At 44.4% G+C, this 14932-nt stretch overlaps 1 protein-coding gene across 1 annotated transcript in view; it reads right to left on the bottom strand.

Annotated features, from left to right (window-relative positions):
* Positions 1–14919, bottom strand: part of C2CD3 (C2 domain containing 3 centriole elongation regulator) — a 38496-nt gene extending 23577 nt beyond the window's left edge. The window contains exons 1-17 of the mRNA XM_040089498.2: positions 14806–14919; positions 14259–14416; positions 13505–13701; positions 12573–12790; positions 11883–12015; positions 11058–11186; positions 9748–9892; positions 9244–9398; positions 8339–8545; positions 7788–7900; positions 6643–6761; positions 5521–5643; positions 4377–4805; positions 3967–4118; positions 2432–2675; positions 1545–1728; positions 89–272 (exon numbers count right to left, since the gene is read on the bottom strand). Of these exons, the coding sequence (XP_039945432.1) occupies positions 89–272; positions 1545–1728; positions 2432–2675; positions 3967–4118; positions 4377–4805; positions 5521–5643; positions 6643–6761; positions 7788–7900; positions 8339–8545; positions 9244–9398; positions 9748–9892; positions 11058–11186; positions 11883–12015; positions 12573–12790; positions 13505–13701; positions 14259–14414 (2888 nt within the window). The 5' untranslated portion in view covers positions 14415–14416; positions 14806–14919. The remainder of the gene's footprint in view (positions 1–88; positions 273–1544; positions 1729–2431; positions 2676–3966; positions 4119–4376; positions 4806–5520; positions 5644–6642; positions 6762–7787; positions 7901–8338; positions 8546–9243; positions 9399–9747; positions 9893–11057; positions 11187–11882; positions 12016–12572; positions 12791–13504; positions 13702–14258; positions 14417–14805) is intronic.
* Positions 14920–14932: the final 13 nt, after the last annotated feature.

The following is a 14932-nucleotide window of genomic DNA, read 5'->3' as shown; positions in this document are numbered from 1 at the left end:
CATCCCAGAGCTGGAGATTTTTCAAGATCAGATCTATCTCTACCTGTATTGCTGTGCTATCTACAAAGAACAGGATGTTGCTCTGTACCTGCACCAGACTTCAAACGGGATTCCTCCTCCTGCTGCTGCTCCTGGCGCCGTAAATGCACTGACCAGGAGCCTCTGGACTGGGACATCAGCAGGAACCAGCAGGGAATGATGATGTTCATCATTAAAGATGGGATCAGGGACACACAAAGTGGTAGCTGTTCTAAATGGCTTTAATGTGATGCCTAGAAGTCAAGCAGAGTTGGTTAAAAATGGTTACAATTGCAGCTTTCAACCTTTTTCTCCTCGCAATCCTTCAGGAGGCAGGACCCATGGACAGAGTGAAACCCTCCTGGGACAAGGCTTGCTCTCCTGAGCTTCACTTCACAAAGCTGTTACAAGCAATCCATGCAGCCCCATGACCCTGTGAGCCACAGGCTGGGAACTACTGCTAAAAAGGCAGTACAAAAATCCCCCAGTACTTACTATGGAATCATTTTACTGACTGTTGTTTTTCAGTGGGACTACATATTAGTGATGCAAAGATTCAACTATGTTCTTTTCTACAACTACAATTATTTAAATAATCTTTCATAATTTGAAAAATGGTGGTTTAGATTGGATATTGGCAAGAAATTCTTCCCCGTGAGGTGGTGAGGCCCTGGCACAGGGTGGCCAGAAAAGCTGTGGCTGCCCCTGGATCCCTGGGAGTGTCCAAGGCCAGGCTGGGTGGGGCTCAGAGCATCCTGGGAGAGAGGAAGGTGTCCCTCCCTCTGGCAGGGGGTGGGAATGGATGTGCTTTAAGTCCCTTCCCACATAAACCATTCCATGTTAATTCTAGTGATCTAAACCAAGCAACTCTTCTGTTGGTGTATCCATGAAAATCACAGATTTGTTAAGGCTGCAAAAAATCCACGATGATCCCTCTAAGATCATCAAATCCAACCGTTAACCCAGCCACCAGTAAATCATGTTCCCAAGTGCCACATCCAAACACTTTTTGAACATTCCAGGGGCGGTGACTCCACCATTGCCAGGGCTTGATAACCCTGCTGATGAAGGCATTTTCCCTAATACTCCACTTATACCTCCTCTAGCATGACTTGGGGCCATTTCCCCTTGTCCTGTCCCTTGTTGCCTGGGAGCAGGACCCCCACCTGGCTGCACTCTCCTGTCAGGGAGCTGTAGAGAGCAAAATGAGCCCCTGAAAGGCTTGTGCATGTAAAGCCTTTGCTGAACTTCACTGTGTACAATCTCGCTATTCCCTGTGGACCTACTCCTGCATCTTTGTCAGATCAGCTCTCTTTTTTTCACTGGGAACTTGTCACCAGCCTCAGACAAACAAGGCTTTTAATCCAGTGACACAGCCCAAGTCCAGTTTTTCCAAGAAAAAAAGCATTGGGTGCATGAAAGCACAGGAAAACATGCCCCCTCTTACTTGGGCAGAGAGACCACGACTGAATAGTATTTCATTAAAGCAATGCTCTAAATAAGGAGAAATTATAAACTGAATTTACCATCCTCAGGCAAGCCAGGTCCTTGCAGTGCACCACAGCCAGGCTCCTGAACTGGGAAATAGTACTGGACGTAGCAGTCGGCCTCTCCCCAGACCGTGGACTGTAACGGAGTGAGTCCCTTCACACTCTCCACAAGGATCTCAAACACGTGCTCCATCAGGTCTTCCCCTCTGGGGTCCAACTGCTAACAAAAGAAAGGGAAGGATGACTTTAGGAAACCAGGAACATTTCAACAAGCTGCCCAGGGAAGCGGCCGAGTTGTCCCTGGAGGAATTTAAAAGCCATGTGGATGTAACATTTGGGTGGATGTAACATTTGGGGACATGTCTAACGGTGGTCTTGGCAGGGCTGGGTTAGTGGTTGGATTCAATGAGCATACAGGTTCCCCCAACCTAAACAATTACATGTGATAAGGATCTAAAGAGCCTGAGATGAGGGCAGAAAAATGACCTGCCATTTTCCTCCTCAAATTCACAGAAACATTGAAAGCCCGAAAGAATTTTTTTTTTCCTGCCAAGCACATAAAAAGCATAAAAGTTGCTACCTATCCAACCCCAAGGTAGCAGCAAAACCTCCACAATAAGGCTGTGAGAATTAAGATTTTCTATAATTTTGTTGGTTTTTTTGGTTTTGTTTTTACTGGACTTGTGAAGATAGAAACAGTGGATATGCAAGGCAATAAAAAGGGCAATAATGTCTAGACTGGTGAGAGCAAGCTGGCAAAGAAAGAGAATAAACAATATAGTTCTGTGTACAATTTGTAGAATATAACAGAACTTGCTGCAGCCTCAAGAAGAGATCAAGGCTCATTCACTTGTTAATGAACCCACCCAAAAGGGTAAAACCCCGTCCTTAACAGTGAGAATGGGAATTTACTGAATAAATACCCTCGTGGGTTCCACAGGTGGATGATCCAGAGAGTGGGGAGGACGCTGTGTGACCGGAGGCACCATTCCCTCTGCACTTTTGAGCCTCTGCAGCGCCACGATTTGATCAGCTGATCCCATTGCCAGGACGACCCTCAGGCTGCCGCTCGTGCTGCCGGTGAAAACGTCGACCACAGGCACGTGGCCATCCACAGCCACCACCGGGTACTGAGCCTGCAGGAGCAGGTGGGAAACCTTGGGATCTCTACAGCACAAACCCAAAACAAACAAAAAGCCCCGGCATGAGCATGAGCCATCTGAGTAGGAGCAGGATCACACAGAACTCATTCTAGACGGGATTTTCAATGCTGATAACAACCAATCTATCTCCGTTCCTCTGAAATTTGTCTCACTTCCAGTCTTCACTCAGCAGAGATCCATGAGCTGCTGGGTGCAAGAAGTTATTTGCAGTCACGACAAAGGACAATTTCCCCAAACCTAACAGTGCCTTACTTACGAACCAGCCTAGAGATCTGTGAACGAAGGGATGAACAGGAACAAGACTCCCATATTATACTTTTATGAGGTACTTATGTGCCTTTGGGCATGGAAGAAAAGGAGCAGTGACAGGCTCCCAGAAAGATGTAAAAATCTCCAGTCATACATTGAAGTTGGCCAAGGCCAGGTTGGAAGGGGCTTGGAGCAACTTACTTGAATGAAAGGTACCCCTGCCCACGGTAGTCAGTGGCACTGGATGGGCTTTAAGGTCCCTCCCAAGCCAAACCATTCTGGGATTCCAAGATATACACAAATAAACTACCCTTACTAAAAAAATTATACAAATGACACGGTAATAACTAACAAAGTAGTGGCCAGTCAGCTCCAGTACCACCTGATTTCCTCAAGTCACTAGGTCTGACCAAAACAAAAGGAATAAATCCTTTGCATTAGGAAGAATTTCTTCTGTCCAGGACTTCCAGCTATTTAAACTGTTTTAAGCAGGTATAATACTCTGAACAAGAAGCCAATAGATTAAACCCAAAAAGAACAAAGAACTCTGGAGAATCCCATCAGATAAGAACACAATCAAAATATCAAGGTTCTAGAGACTTTTTGACACCCAGGCTACGCAGACTGACAGCATCCCTATGGGATCTCTGCAGAGCACAATTAGGGGCAAACCCAATCAGTCACAATCCTGGAAAACCACTGATGGAAAGCCACACTTCCTTCTCCTGTGTAGTCACTTTGATTTCTGCTGCTTTTATTCCATCACAGGACCACAAGTTACGCAGGCACCAACCGTGATGCTGCACAGTGACTTTATTTCTCACACTCTGTCTATATTTCTGGACAAGAACAATGTAACTTACACCCTGCCCTCACCATAGGAAAGGGCTATAGGAAGCTTGGCAGGGCAAAAATGCCTTTTGCTATGAAATGTAACTAAGAACCCTCCCACACAACCCCCACACACCATCACCGACTCCTTTTTCTAAGCTTCAGTTATAGTATTTCCCAACCCAATAAAAAATGGGGAAAAAAACCAAGTTTACTTGAACGAGATGTAGAACTGATGCAGAGGGAGTTTCACTAATCCCAGCAATTTGTCACAGCCAGGGCTTCCCAGCTTGTTCCACGCTTCAATAATCATTACGTTGTTCTTCAGCCGCTCCAAGTGTTTGGAAGTCAATGAAAAAGGCATCACCTGAAAGGTTCAAAGCGGAATTAGTACACAGAATACACTGCAAAGTATTGGCTGAGTAGGGAGCATTCTGGTAAGTCTACTTTATTCCAGTCTACAGAATTCTGCTTGCTAGAGATAGAAGTTAAAAATCAAAGGGGCATTCAACAGAGCCAAGCAGAGAGGTTTCTACGTATATAAAAGTGACTTAACTACGAAATGTGTTTGTCGGTGGGGAATACCACACTTCCCTCAGCGTAAGATGGAGAACGCGTCACTTGCCTGAGAAAAATGAAAGGCGGGCCGCGTCGTGCCCCAGACGACAGCGGATCTCGTCGCCTCCTCAGTGCTGAGCAGTTTGCAGGTTAAATACACATTGCAAGAACTGGGGAGCCCAGAGCCTTCGGCAATAAAACCCTTTCCCTCGGGCACCATCAGGAGCACGTGCAGCAATAACCCATCCTCCTCGGCCGGGCTTTCGCGTGTCACCGCCTCCCGGGCTGCGGAGGCCGGCGCGGCGGCGTCCCCGCTGCCCGCTCCCGGCTCCCCGGAGCGCGTAGGGCTCCTCCCGGAGCACAGAGGCCTCTCTGCGGTCGCACCGGTCCCGCCGGGCCCCCGAGGTTCCAGCTGGGCACCTCTCCCGGCGTGAGCCGGCGCTGGGCGCCCAGCCGCGGCCCAGCCTCCGCTGTTGGCTGCGAGCTGCAGGGACACCTGCAAGGGAAGGCAGAGCCGGCCGGATGTGCCGCATCCAGAAACAAGGGATGCAACAGAAACTCAGGAAACACATCCCACCTCCCGCTGGAGAACTCGCCCTAAGGCATTCTGTCGGCTGCAAGCTACAGCTGCTGCTGCAAAATAAACCGCGCGTGGCTTTATGAAATCAAATCCAGACTGGAGCGCAAAACCACGCAATCACAGATGAATCATTGAACGGTCTCGGTTGGAAGGGACCTTAAAGCTCACCTTAACCCTTCACCTGCTAATACAGAGAGCTCTTTATCCTCAGAACTGTCAAATCTCTCAAAATGTTAATGCTTCTCAGTCAGGAGCTGAGCAAACTGGTAGAAACTTTGGTTGAAGAAGATAATTCCTGAAGTGACAAGGACAAGAAACGCCAGGCCTCCATGGCAGGGGAGACCTCAGCTCGTGTCACAGGTGAAGAAGAAGCCCTGAATGCGTGCCACTCAAAATTTGCCTGTATGCAAGTCCCAGCTTATAGACAACATTCCTAGACATGTTGGAGTTTCAAAATATGTCTCCAAAACCCTAAGGAATAAAAAAGGGCTCATGTTATTTTATACTGGCCTTAAAAACCTTTGTATCTGAGTCCTGGTAAATTGAAATAAAGAGAGAAAAGAGGAGCTAAAAATAAGAGCGGGCAACCAAAATTAGTAACAATTCAAGCTCGAGATGGTAAAACACGTACCTTTAGTGGCCCAACTTGTGTGTGCTCTCCCTCTTTTTCCACAGGTATTTCCCAGCTGACGCTCAGCAGCTCAGCCTCAATCACCCTGCGGAGCTGAAGTGCTGCTGAGCCAATGGCCACGGGCTGAGGGTAGGCAAAGAATTAATTCTGCAAGAATTCTTATCAGATTTAAAGAACTTCTGTGAAATAAAAGCTTTCTGGGAAGCCACGAGCAGCCTCCCACTCCCACCATCACCTGTACCAACAGGGATTTGGGAAATCTCCTTTACTTCCAATTTCAAGTCTCACTAGAACAACAGTAAGGCAAATTTTCCCAGGACCTACTGTAAACAATTCCAGATTAATGGAAAAAATTAATATCCTAAATACTAGTAAATGAGCAAAATTTACATACTGAAAGATGCAAATATACTTCTCCATTAAAAGAAAAGCAGATATCCTCGGTGTTGTTTAAAATAAGCTGAGTTACCCCCTCCCACCATCTTCATCATAGGCAGATGGTTATGCAAATAATCTTATCAGATAGAAATATACCTTTTTCCCCCCAAAATGCACAAGTCACAGCTGTTTTTCACAGCTCACATTACTCCCCTTGCACTGGGCAGGGTAAAGATATGAACTGCATCCACATGAACTCATTCTTACGCTGCTAAAGGAGCTGTGTTCTCATTGAAGGATAATGTTTATAGTTGATCCAACGTGCTTAAACAGCAAGAGATCAGTCTTAAAGATGAGGGAAGGACAATTTTTTTGCTTGCCAGTCTCAAACTCAGAAAATCCTTTAATGGAGTGACAGGAGTGAAAAGCCTGGAACAGGAAATGGGCAGGGCCCTGAGGCTGCCCGAGCTCCAGGAGCGTTTGGACACCGCTCCAGGGATGCACAGGGTGGATTGTTGGGGTGTCTGTGCAGGGCCAGGGGATGGACTCGATGATCCTGGGGGGTCCCTCAGAATATTCTGTGATTCTGTGAACACTGAACAGCAATCAGTTCAACTATCCACATGTAATGTCATTTCCCCTCCTAATATCTGATTGTCTGCACCCAGTGTCTGCAGGAAAGAGAAATGCAAACAATTTCTTTGCTTTTCAATACACAAAGAAGGAACAACTTGTGGTAAGTACCTTTTTCTGTGTGCTTTTCCTCATGTAGATTTTAAAAGCCAGGTCAGAGCCCCACCAGTGCTCGATCATCGTTCCTCCGAACCACACAGGGAACACAGACTGCTGTTGGAATTTCACCACTGGAAGGAAGAGAGGAGCAACAAATATCCAAAATTATCTGATATAAATAAACTTCACCCTGGAAAGCACTCCATTACACACACAGTCATTTAATTCTGCACTATTTATTAACATAACAGGCATATTTAGTAAATGACATAAACAACCCTCAGGAAGGATAGTGCTACCGTGGATTGACTTGAAGCCTTCTTCAAATTATTTTCAGTCCAATCTATTTTTCTAGGTCCCAAAGAGCTGGACTCTACATAAGGCAGAGGGCAGGAGGATGGATGAGTCTTGGATTACAAAGGTTGTATTACAAAAGTTCAGAAGAAACAGATGTTTTCTCTGGCCACAAATGGAGACAAGAGAACTGAAAATCTCTCACGGGCCACTCAGAAAGATGCAAAACCAATAAAGGACCACATGAGAACGGCATTTGAAAGTCACCCTGGCATTCCAATTTCTGGGAAGAGTGAGCAGACAGCATCTTGCTCATCCAGCAGCCTCTGGTCAGTGGGAAGAGAAACAGAAATTGTTCTCAGGGATACAAACACTGGTGACTCTCAGCACAAAGATTAATGTCTGCTGATTTGAGGACATGAGATTCTTTGGATCCAGAAGATTATGTGAGCTGTTGGAGATACTACATGACATACCTCAACATCTGGGAAATTTTTTATTTCAGCTATAAGTACCTCTGATATTTCTAAAAGCACTTCATCATCCTCCTACTATTGCAGAAAGAATATTTGCTTTATGTTCAAATGAAGGAATGGGCTTACTAACTTGATCTTTCCCTAGGAAAAAAAATTTGAAAATTCCAGCATAAATACTTCTCGGAATAAAAAATTCATTAAAAAATCACACGGCTTCCTTCTCCCTGAGAGAATCTTTCCCTCACCTGAGCATGGCAACTCTGTGGGCAGAGGTGCCACTAATCACACCATGATCTTCAGGCAAAGGATGTATGTGGAAAACACTACGAAATAATTTCTAAGAGATGGAAGAAAACTAAATCTAAGGGGGAAAAATGATGCTCTTACCATCATGGGTGATTTTACTTGAGGCTACTCGAATTGTTTCCGTTGTTACCGAGGCCTGTCCTTTACCGTCCTTGGAGACTCTCACAGGAAAGTGGTACTCCACAAAGAAGGTACTGTGTATAAAAGAGACCACAATCCATCAAGGATCTGACGTGAGTCATGAAACTGAACACGGCAGGCAAGTTCCAGATTCACAGTTTACTTTAACCCTATTTTTTTAGGATAATTGAAACATGTATTCTGTGAATTCCTTCCATTGATTATATACACACCAGATTCTCCTCCAATAAACCCCCTCTTGTTTTCAGTGTACTGCCAGGCACAAAGTACATCTGTACCTCCCCAAAACCCTGGGAAAGGCACAGCCTGAAGTGAGCCCACACCAGGATAAATTAGTCACATCTCTGGGATACAATTTCCTTAGAGGAGAAGAGAAATAGCGAGGCCTCAGAAACCTGGAGAGCTTGGGGAAGCTGCAGTACACAAGAGACCTCAGGGAAATCTCCCCTGAAGGCACAGTAAACAGACTGGGAAGAAACAATCCCCCTTACCACTTATGGACAGACATAGGTCGTGGAGGTTTCCCCAGTAAACCTTTCCTCCTTGGGGAGATCTGGATGCTCTCAGGAGGAATTTTCAAGCTTTCAATGGTGACTCTGGCCAGGTGGATTTGCTGCAGCAATGCCAACCTGTCTGCACCCAAGGATGTGAGAAGAGCCATTTCTCTGTGGTCTTCTGAAGGAGCAGTGGGAGGGCAGCTGGAGAGACAAAACTGAGATTCAGGACTGCAGAAACACTCTTGACATGACCTAGCATGGAGGGATGTTACTTAAAACCTGACCAAGGTTCACTAAAATATACATTTTTTAACATATTTTTACAACAAATTTGGTGGTCCCTGTAATTCTCTGTAACAAAAATCTTACAATATCTGGGGTCCATAACTGAAAAAAAAAAAAAAAACAACCCAGAAAGTGCACGTTCCACATCATTGATCTGAAAAAATCTTATCCTAACTCTTCAAAAAGAAAAGCCTCATTTAATACCATGTACAAAAGCAGGGAGGTGACACAGTTATACACAAGGACAAGGCTCTGCTGCAGAGGAACAGCAACAGGATTTCTGCCATAATTTTAAATCTCACTTGTGTAATTTGCAAGACTTGAATAGCAAGTGATTTTGTGTTGGTTCCCCTAGGGATATGAATTTTACCTGAAGTAAAAACAGCAGTGTTAGTCAGAAAAAAAAACCAGAAATATTTGTTTGGACCTAAATTAGGAAAAAAAAACCAAAAAAACAAAAAAACAAAAACAAACACTTCTACACTAACTGTATTGTACAAGATAAGCTTGGTAACTGGATCTTTAGGGACACTGTTATTGGTTCCATCATGAAAAAAAGGGAATACAATTCAGATGAGGTCAGAACAGAAGTCACTACCTGGGTTTGTAACTACCTGGGTTTAGTTTCTGTCCCATTCTGAACAAAGGCAGGAAAATCCTTCTGTGCATTCACAGGGCCTGCCTTTTTGAGAGTTTCGGTCTTGGATGCTTTTTTTGAGGGTTTAACATCATCATCACTGAGGAAATCACTCAAACTGGAATCAGATTTCTAAAGCAGAAATAATGCACATAAATACAAAGTTAATTATCGTTGTACAGAGAGTTCCATAATGGTGACAATACATAAATGGAAAACAACTTGTGCACTGCATCATTTGAAACAATTAAAATGGTATCAAAATTTCAGGCATTTAAAAAACAAAACAGACAGCCCCAATCCCAGCAATTTCCAACAATATTCTTTTAAAAATATTAATTTTAAGCAATGCATGTACATGCTCACAAGCCTTTATATTATACTTAATGCTTATTCAGCCTCAAAAATACTGAAATCTGAAGGTTTTTTGATCATGCAAAGTTCCATTTTCGTACACATTTTCCTTTGGATCTGCACTTACAGGAGCTGTGTAAAAAAGCTTCTCCAGCAAACTCTGGTCATAATGGGGAGCACCGAGTTCACTGTCGTATCCCTCACTGCCAAGGGAGAGAGAATCCCACAGGGAGCCTGTTTGATCCCAAAAATGCCCCGGAGAGAAATCAGCACTGTGGATACAAGAGAGAGAAACCCACCTTAGTGTCCCAAGTTCTGCAGTCAGTCTCGAAGGGTTGTGGCCAATACTGCCTATTTCATCCTGCATCTGGGCTCTGCTGGCTGCAGACAGAGCTGTGCTCACTCAGCACATCTGTGACCCAGCCAGAAGGGTTCCCTCAGGATAACATCCCTGCCCCAACAGCAAAGCAGGGTGTGTGGAGTGCGGGACAGCTGGGGTTAGAACACATCTCTGGGGATCACTCAGTCCAACCCCTGCTCAAAGGGAAGGGACGCAAATAAAGCTTTGTCCAGTTGGAATTTGGGTATCTTGAAAGCTGCACGTTCCACAACCTCTCGGGAAAACCGACTCCAGACCTCGATGACTTTCATCATAAAATCTACCTATGAATATCTACCTCTAATTTTTACCCTTCACTACTTTATAACTTCTGCAATGCTTTAAGATACCAGTAACACTTAAGGACAATTTATTTTGATTAAAAAAATACCCCAAGGTATACCTGAGTAGGTGCAAACACAAGTATCTTTAGACACAAGCTGGGGTTAGTTTGGTTTAAGAGTTTCCTCTGTGAGTTTAAAATCATTTTATGGTCTGCAGCACTACAGTGTCATCTACTGATAAACCACAGTGAAAAAGTAAGTGCAGGGCACAAGAAACATGAACTGAAAACCTGAACCATATCTGACCCAGAGGCTGTGTAATCAGGGCGCAGATGTGGAGACAATGGAAGAATCATTTATGCTCCTGCTATGCAAAATGAGAGGAAAAGGTCCATTTAATATCTGGAGAAAAGATCAAAAATAGCTATTGTTTCTCATTCATTTTAATTTACAGAGCGTTTCCTCTTCAAAGAAACATGGCATTTGCTTTATGTACTTACTTTATGTAATATTTTAGGCCACAACAGTTACAACTATTAAATAACTTAGTTTTGTCAAAGATCGTGGTTCATCTTTCTGACATCACTTTTACACCAAGTGACTTGGAGCTATGCAGGTTGTCATTAAAGCTGAGCTACAAAACACCTCCATCACTTGCACACGAGTCACTGGTTACATTCCCAAAAACATGGACAACTTGAAGAGTCAAGAGACATTTTTCAAAATGGTCAGGTAAGAACAATCTTGCAGAAGCCTCCAGCGCATCACACTCACCTGCCCAACAGTAACTGGATTGCTCTTTCTTCAGAGTTTAGGTCAAATTGCTGACCTGAAACTTCAGATCCAAAGTGATGGGGATCTTCAGGAGTAGGCACAAAACTGGACTTCAAGCATTTTGGGCTCCTGGGTAATGGCGATGGAAGCACAGACAGCAGTAAAAGGGAAAATAAGACATTAAGGCACAGGCAAGATTAATCCATTAATTAGTCTATCATTTTTTTTCTGGGAAGTCCAAAATAATCTACTTTTACACAAATACAAATAGTTTGTGCAGAAATAAATGAAACGGAGTTTGCAATAGGATCACTGACTGTCAAAGAAAATGATATTGCTTTCTGGTTATCACAGAACAACAGGCAATATTCATATTTTTCCAGAGGTAAACCAAGAAATCTAAGTTTCTTCTCTCCTAAGAATAAAACATGCATTTAGGTCATCAATTGCTTACACTTCTCTGAAAAGCTGTTCTTTGTGATGCAGTGCCATTTCACTTGCACTTTCCTGCACTCCTCTTACTCCCCACCAACATTTAATATTTCCTTGCCAAATAACTTTGAACTAAAAACAAATATACTAAGAAATGAAATTAAAATTAATTACTTAAATCAAGGGTTACTACATGAAGATGAAAATGAATTCACAAAATTTAGGCATTTATTCACAGGGAGAAATTAACTTCTCATTTGAATGATGTGCTGCTTTCACCCTAAATGAATCCTAAAACACATCCTATGAATCTCAGTATCTACAGTTTTCCGGATAAAGCCTCAAAATTTATGGTTTGGAGCTTGAATCTCACTTCCCTCAATCCAAACTCACTTTGTTAGTCCTTTAAAATCGTCTCTCTCTACAAAATGAGACATTTTATTCAGTTCAATCTCCATGTCTGGGCTGGACTTCATTGCAGAAACAACCATGGCATCACGGAGTTTACTGCCTTGGTCCAAGAGAGCTGGGAAATAAGCAGAAAGATTACATTTCAGCATTTAATGTGATATAAAAGCAATGTATAGACACAACAAATGTGTCAGTTACAGTCAAGAAACTTCTGTTTTCTGCTGTTAAAAAGAGATCTTGACACACTGGGGATCAAATATGTTTTATACACCAGAAAACCGCTCAGCTGGGAGTGAGGGAGAGTGATCCTCCAACAGTCTCCCACTCAGCTGTAGACAGAGTCAGGTATTGGAAGGGCATTATTAGGATACAGAAGCAGGACTAATTCAGGGAAGAGTAGTTTGTCACTTCAGGATGTCTAATTTCTGTTCTTTTCTGTAAATATGAAACTCAAAAGACAGCACATATGGAAACATGCCCTACTCCAATGCTTATTTCAATTCAGCCCAGGCTACAGTAGTTTTTAAGTAAAGGCCCTTTTGGCGTAATGCAGCGAGAGGGTCTGAAGTCTCTCCCTCCCTTCAGAAAATCTCCTCTCCACACAGGAACACGAAACAGCATCAAGGGTTGTTTGCAGTGAAATCTAAAGGACGAAGCCAGTTGCACACAAACCTGACAGCAGGTCTTTTGTAGCTGGGTTGTGCACGGAGAGCACCCGTGTGCTCCTTGGGGGAAACGCTTCGGGATCGGCGTCGGTGGGAAACGACAGGAGCTCATCTGAAGGGTTCACTTTCAAATGTTCATCTGGTAAAATCACACGGTGATGAGAAGCAGAAGAGGTGTCCTTCATGTTCTCAGAGTCCTCTTGGGGGAGCAAATGGTCCTTTCCCCTAGTGAAAAAGGAAACCTTATCTCAGTAACAACTCAGGTGGGTGGGGAAAGGGGTTCAGAACTCCGCAAATCCTCCCCTCAGGACATGCTCCCAAAGGAAACATGACATGTTATTTTAATGATTCCTCACTTGCCACTGACCATCAGAGACACTGACACAAGCTGCAAGTAAAAGATTTTTTTTTAAAAAAGCTTTTCAAAAGATCTTTTGTGACATGACAAGAGGAACAGATTCCCACTGCCGGAGCGTAGGTTTAGATCAGATATCGGGAGAAGTTTCTTTGCTGGAGCACGGTGAGACTCTGTGAAGAGTCCAAAGAAGCTGTGGCTGGCTCATCCCTGGAAATGTCCAAGGCCAGGCTGGATGGGGCTTGGAGCAGCCTGGGACAGTGGAAGGTGCTCTAGCAGCAGGGCTGAAATGAGATGAACCTTAAGATCCCTTCCAACCCAAATAATTCTGTGATTCCTGATTTGAGGCACCTCTTGTGTGAATTTGCATGACTTGAACTGAGTCAACATAAGATGCAAATTTCTATCAGACAAGAAGTTGTCCCTATCACCTTGGAACTCCTCAACATTCTGGATTTCATATAAAATGTATGTTTGAAAAGATTAAGCATCCCATAACTCACAAGTGTACTGCCACTACTGAAAAATTCTGTGTGAAGTGCAGAATAAACCACAATTTTGTCATGAGGAAAAAAAGAAGGTACCTAGGAGTTACGGCTTTGCTGTTGTCAACAGACTCCTGTTCAGCAGTCACTCGTGTGTGCCTGGGCTGCTGGGATGGAGCAGGGAGCTGGGACTTGCTGCTTCCCTGAGCAGCAGCAGCATCTAAACCTCCTTCTGTGGTCGGCACAGAGCTGCTGGTGCCATACAGCTCTGGCAGAGGTTCTAGAACCAGCGAGACCTGAAAGATGAGATGTGAAAATATTACTTTGTTCTGTCCTTGATTAAGTGCAGTAAATACTGCATTCAACTTCACTTGTCGTGCAAAGAAAAACTGTTGCTTTTCTACATAAAGTCATATTAACATTATCCAGCTATGATACATATTTACAACTACATGTTTACATGTTTTCAAATCCCAGTCAACTATCTTTCATAATTAATATTCCAGAGCCAGGGCTGCAAGACAACTTCCTTAATGCCAGATGTCAAAATATTCTATTATTCCAGCCCAGCGAGGAGTAAGAACGAAATATCCACTTTAAAACCCACTGTTAATACTCACTCTCAGTGTAGAGATGACCACACGTTCCTCCTTAAGCTCAACTACCCCACATCCCTCTAAACAAAATCAAGCCAACACAAGCAGTATTTGTTTTTTCATTTGTTACCTTAGCTCAGAAATGCCTGGGACAGAGAGCAAGCCTGCAGTGTGCCATGTACAGCTCGATCCTGCACCTGACTACACCAGTGACACAGCACATAATTTATAACAATGAGCAAAGACGTCAAGATCACCTGCAGCTCTCCAAGTTTATCCGATGTTGGTGACACCACAGCGAAAGACCCTTTGATGGGATGGCTGGGAGAGAGCTGGGACAGCTTAGTGATCTGTGCTCTGCCAAGGGGGAGGTGGTCAAGTTTGGTCAGAACCTCCAGCACAAGAACGCCCATATCTGCAAAAATCAGGAACATCTTCAGCTCAGTCTCACGGTCACAACTCACACTTTGTGGCTAAAATGACAGAAATGCCGGAGATAAGCGCTGTGTTGTACAAGGAAATTACGATAACGAGGCAGCAGGTAAAGAAGGGTCAATACGTACACTATTACCGGTAATAAATTATGATAAATAAATACAGGATTACCAGAAACGGAACGCTTATGACGGGACAAAGGGACACGGCACACCACCGCTCGAGTGTAACCCGCCCGGGCAGCCCATTCCCAAAGGCAGAGCACCCTTGCCGTGAAGGAATTCCCCCCGATGCCCAAGCTCCCCTGGCACGCCTTGGGACCGCGTCCTCCCGTAGCCCTAGCGAACGGCCCGGCTCCCCCGTGTCTACCTGCCAGGTACGCGGTGAGCTGCCGGGGCCCGCAGCGCACGGCGAAGCGGGCGCTGGTTCTCCCGGCGGGCTGCCCGGGCCGGGAGGCGGGCTGGAGCACGGTGCCGCCGCCGGTCTCTCCCCACCA

Source organism: Hirundo rustica, chromosome 2, assembly GCF_015227805.2.
Source record: "Hirundo rustica isolate bHirRus1 chromosome 2, bHirRus1.pri.v3, whole genome shotgun sequence".
Lineage (NCBI taxonomy): Eukaryota > Metazoa > Chordata > Aves > Passeriformes > Hirundinidae > Hirundo > Hirundo rustica.
The sequence above is the reverse complement of the archived record's forward strand: the minus strand, read 5'-3'. Positions and strand labels throughout refer to the sequence as shown.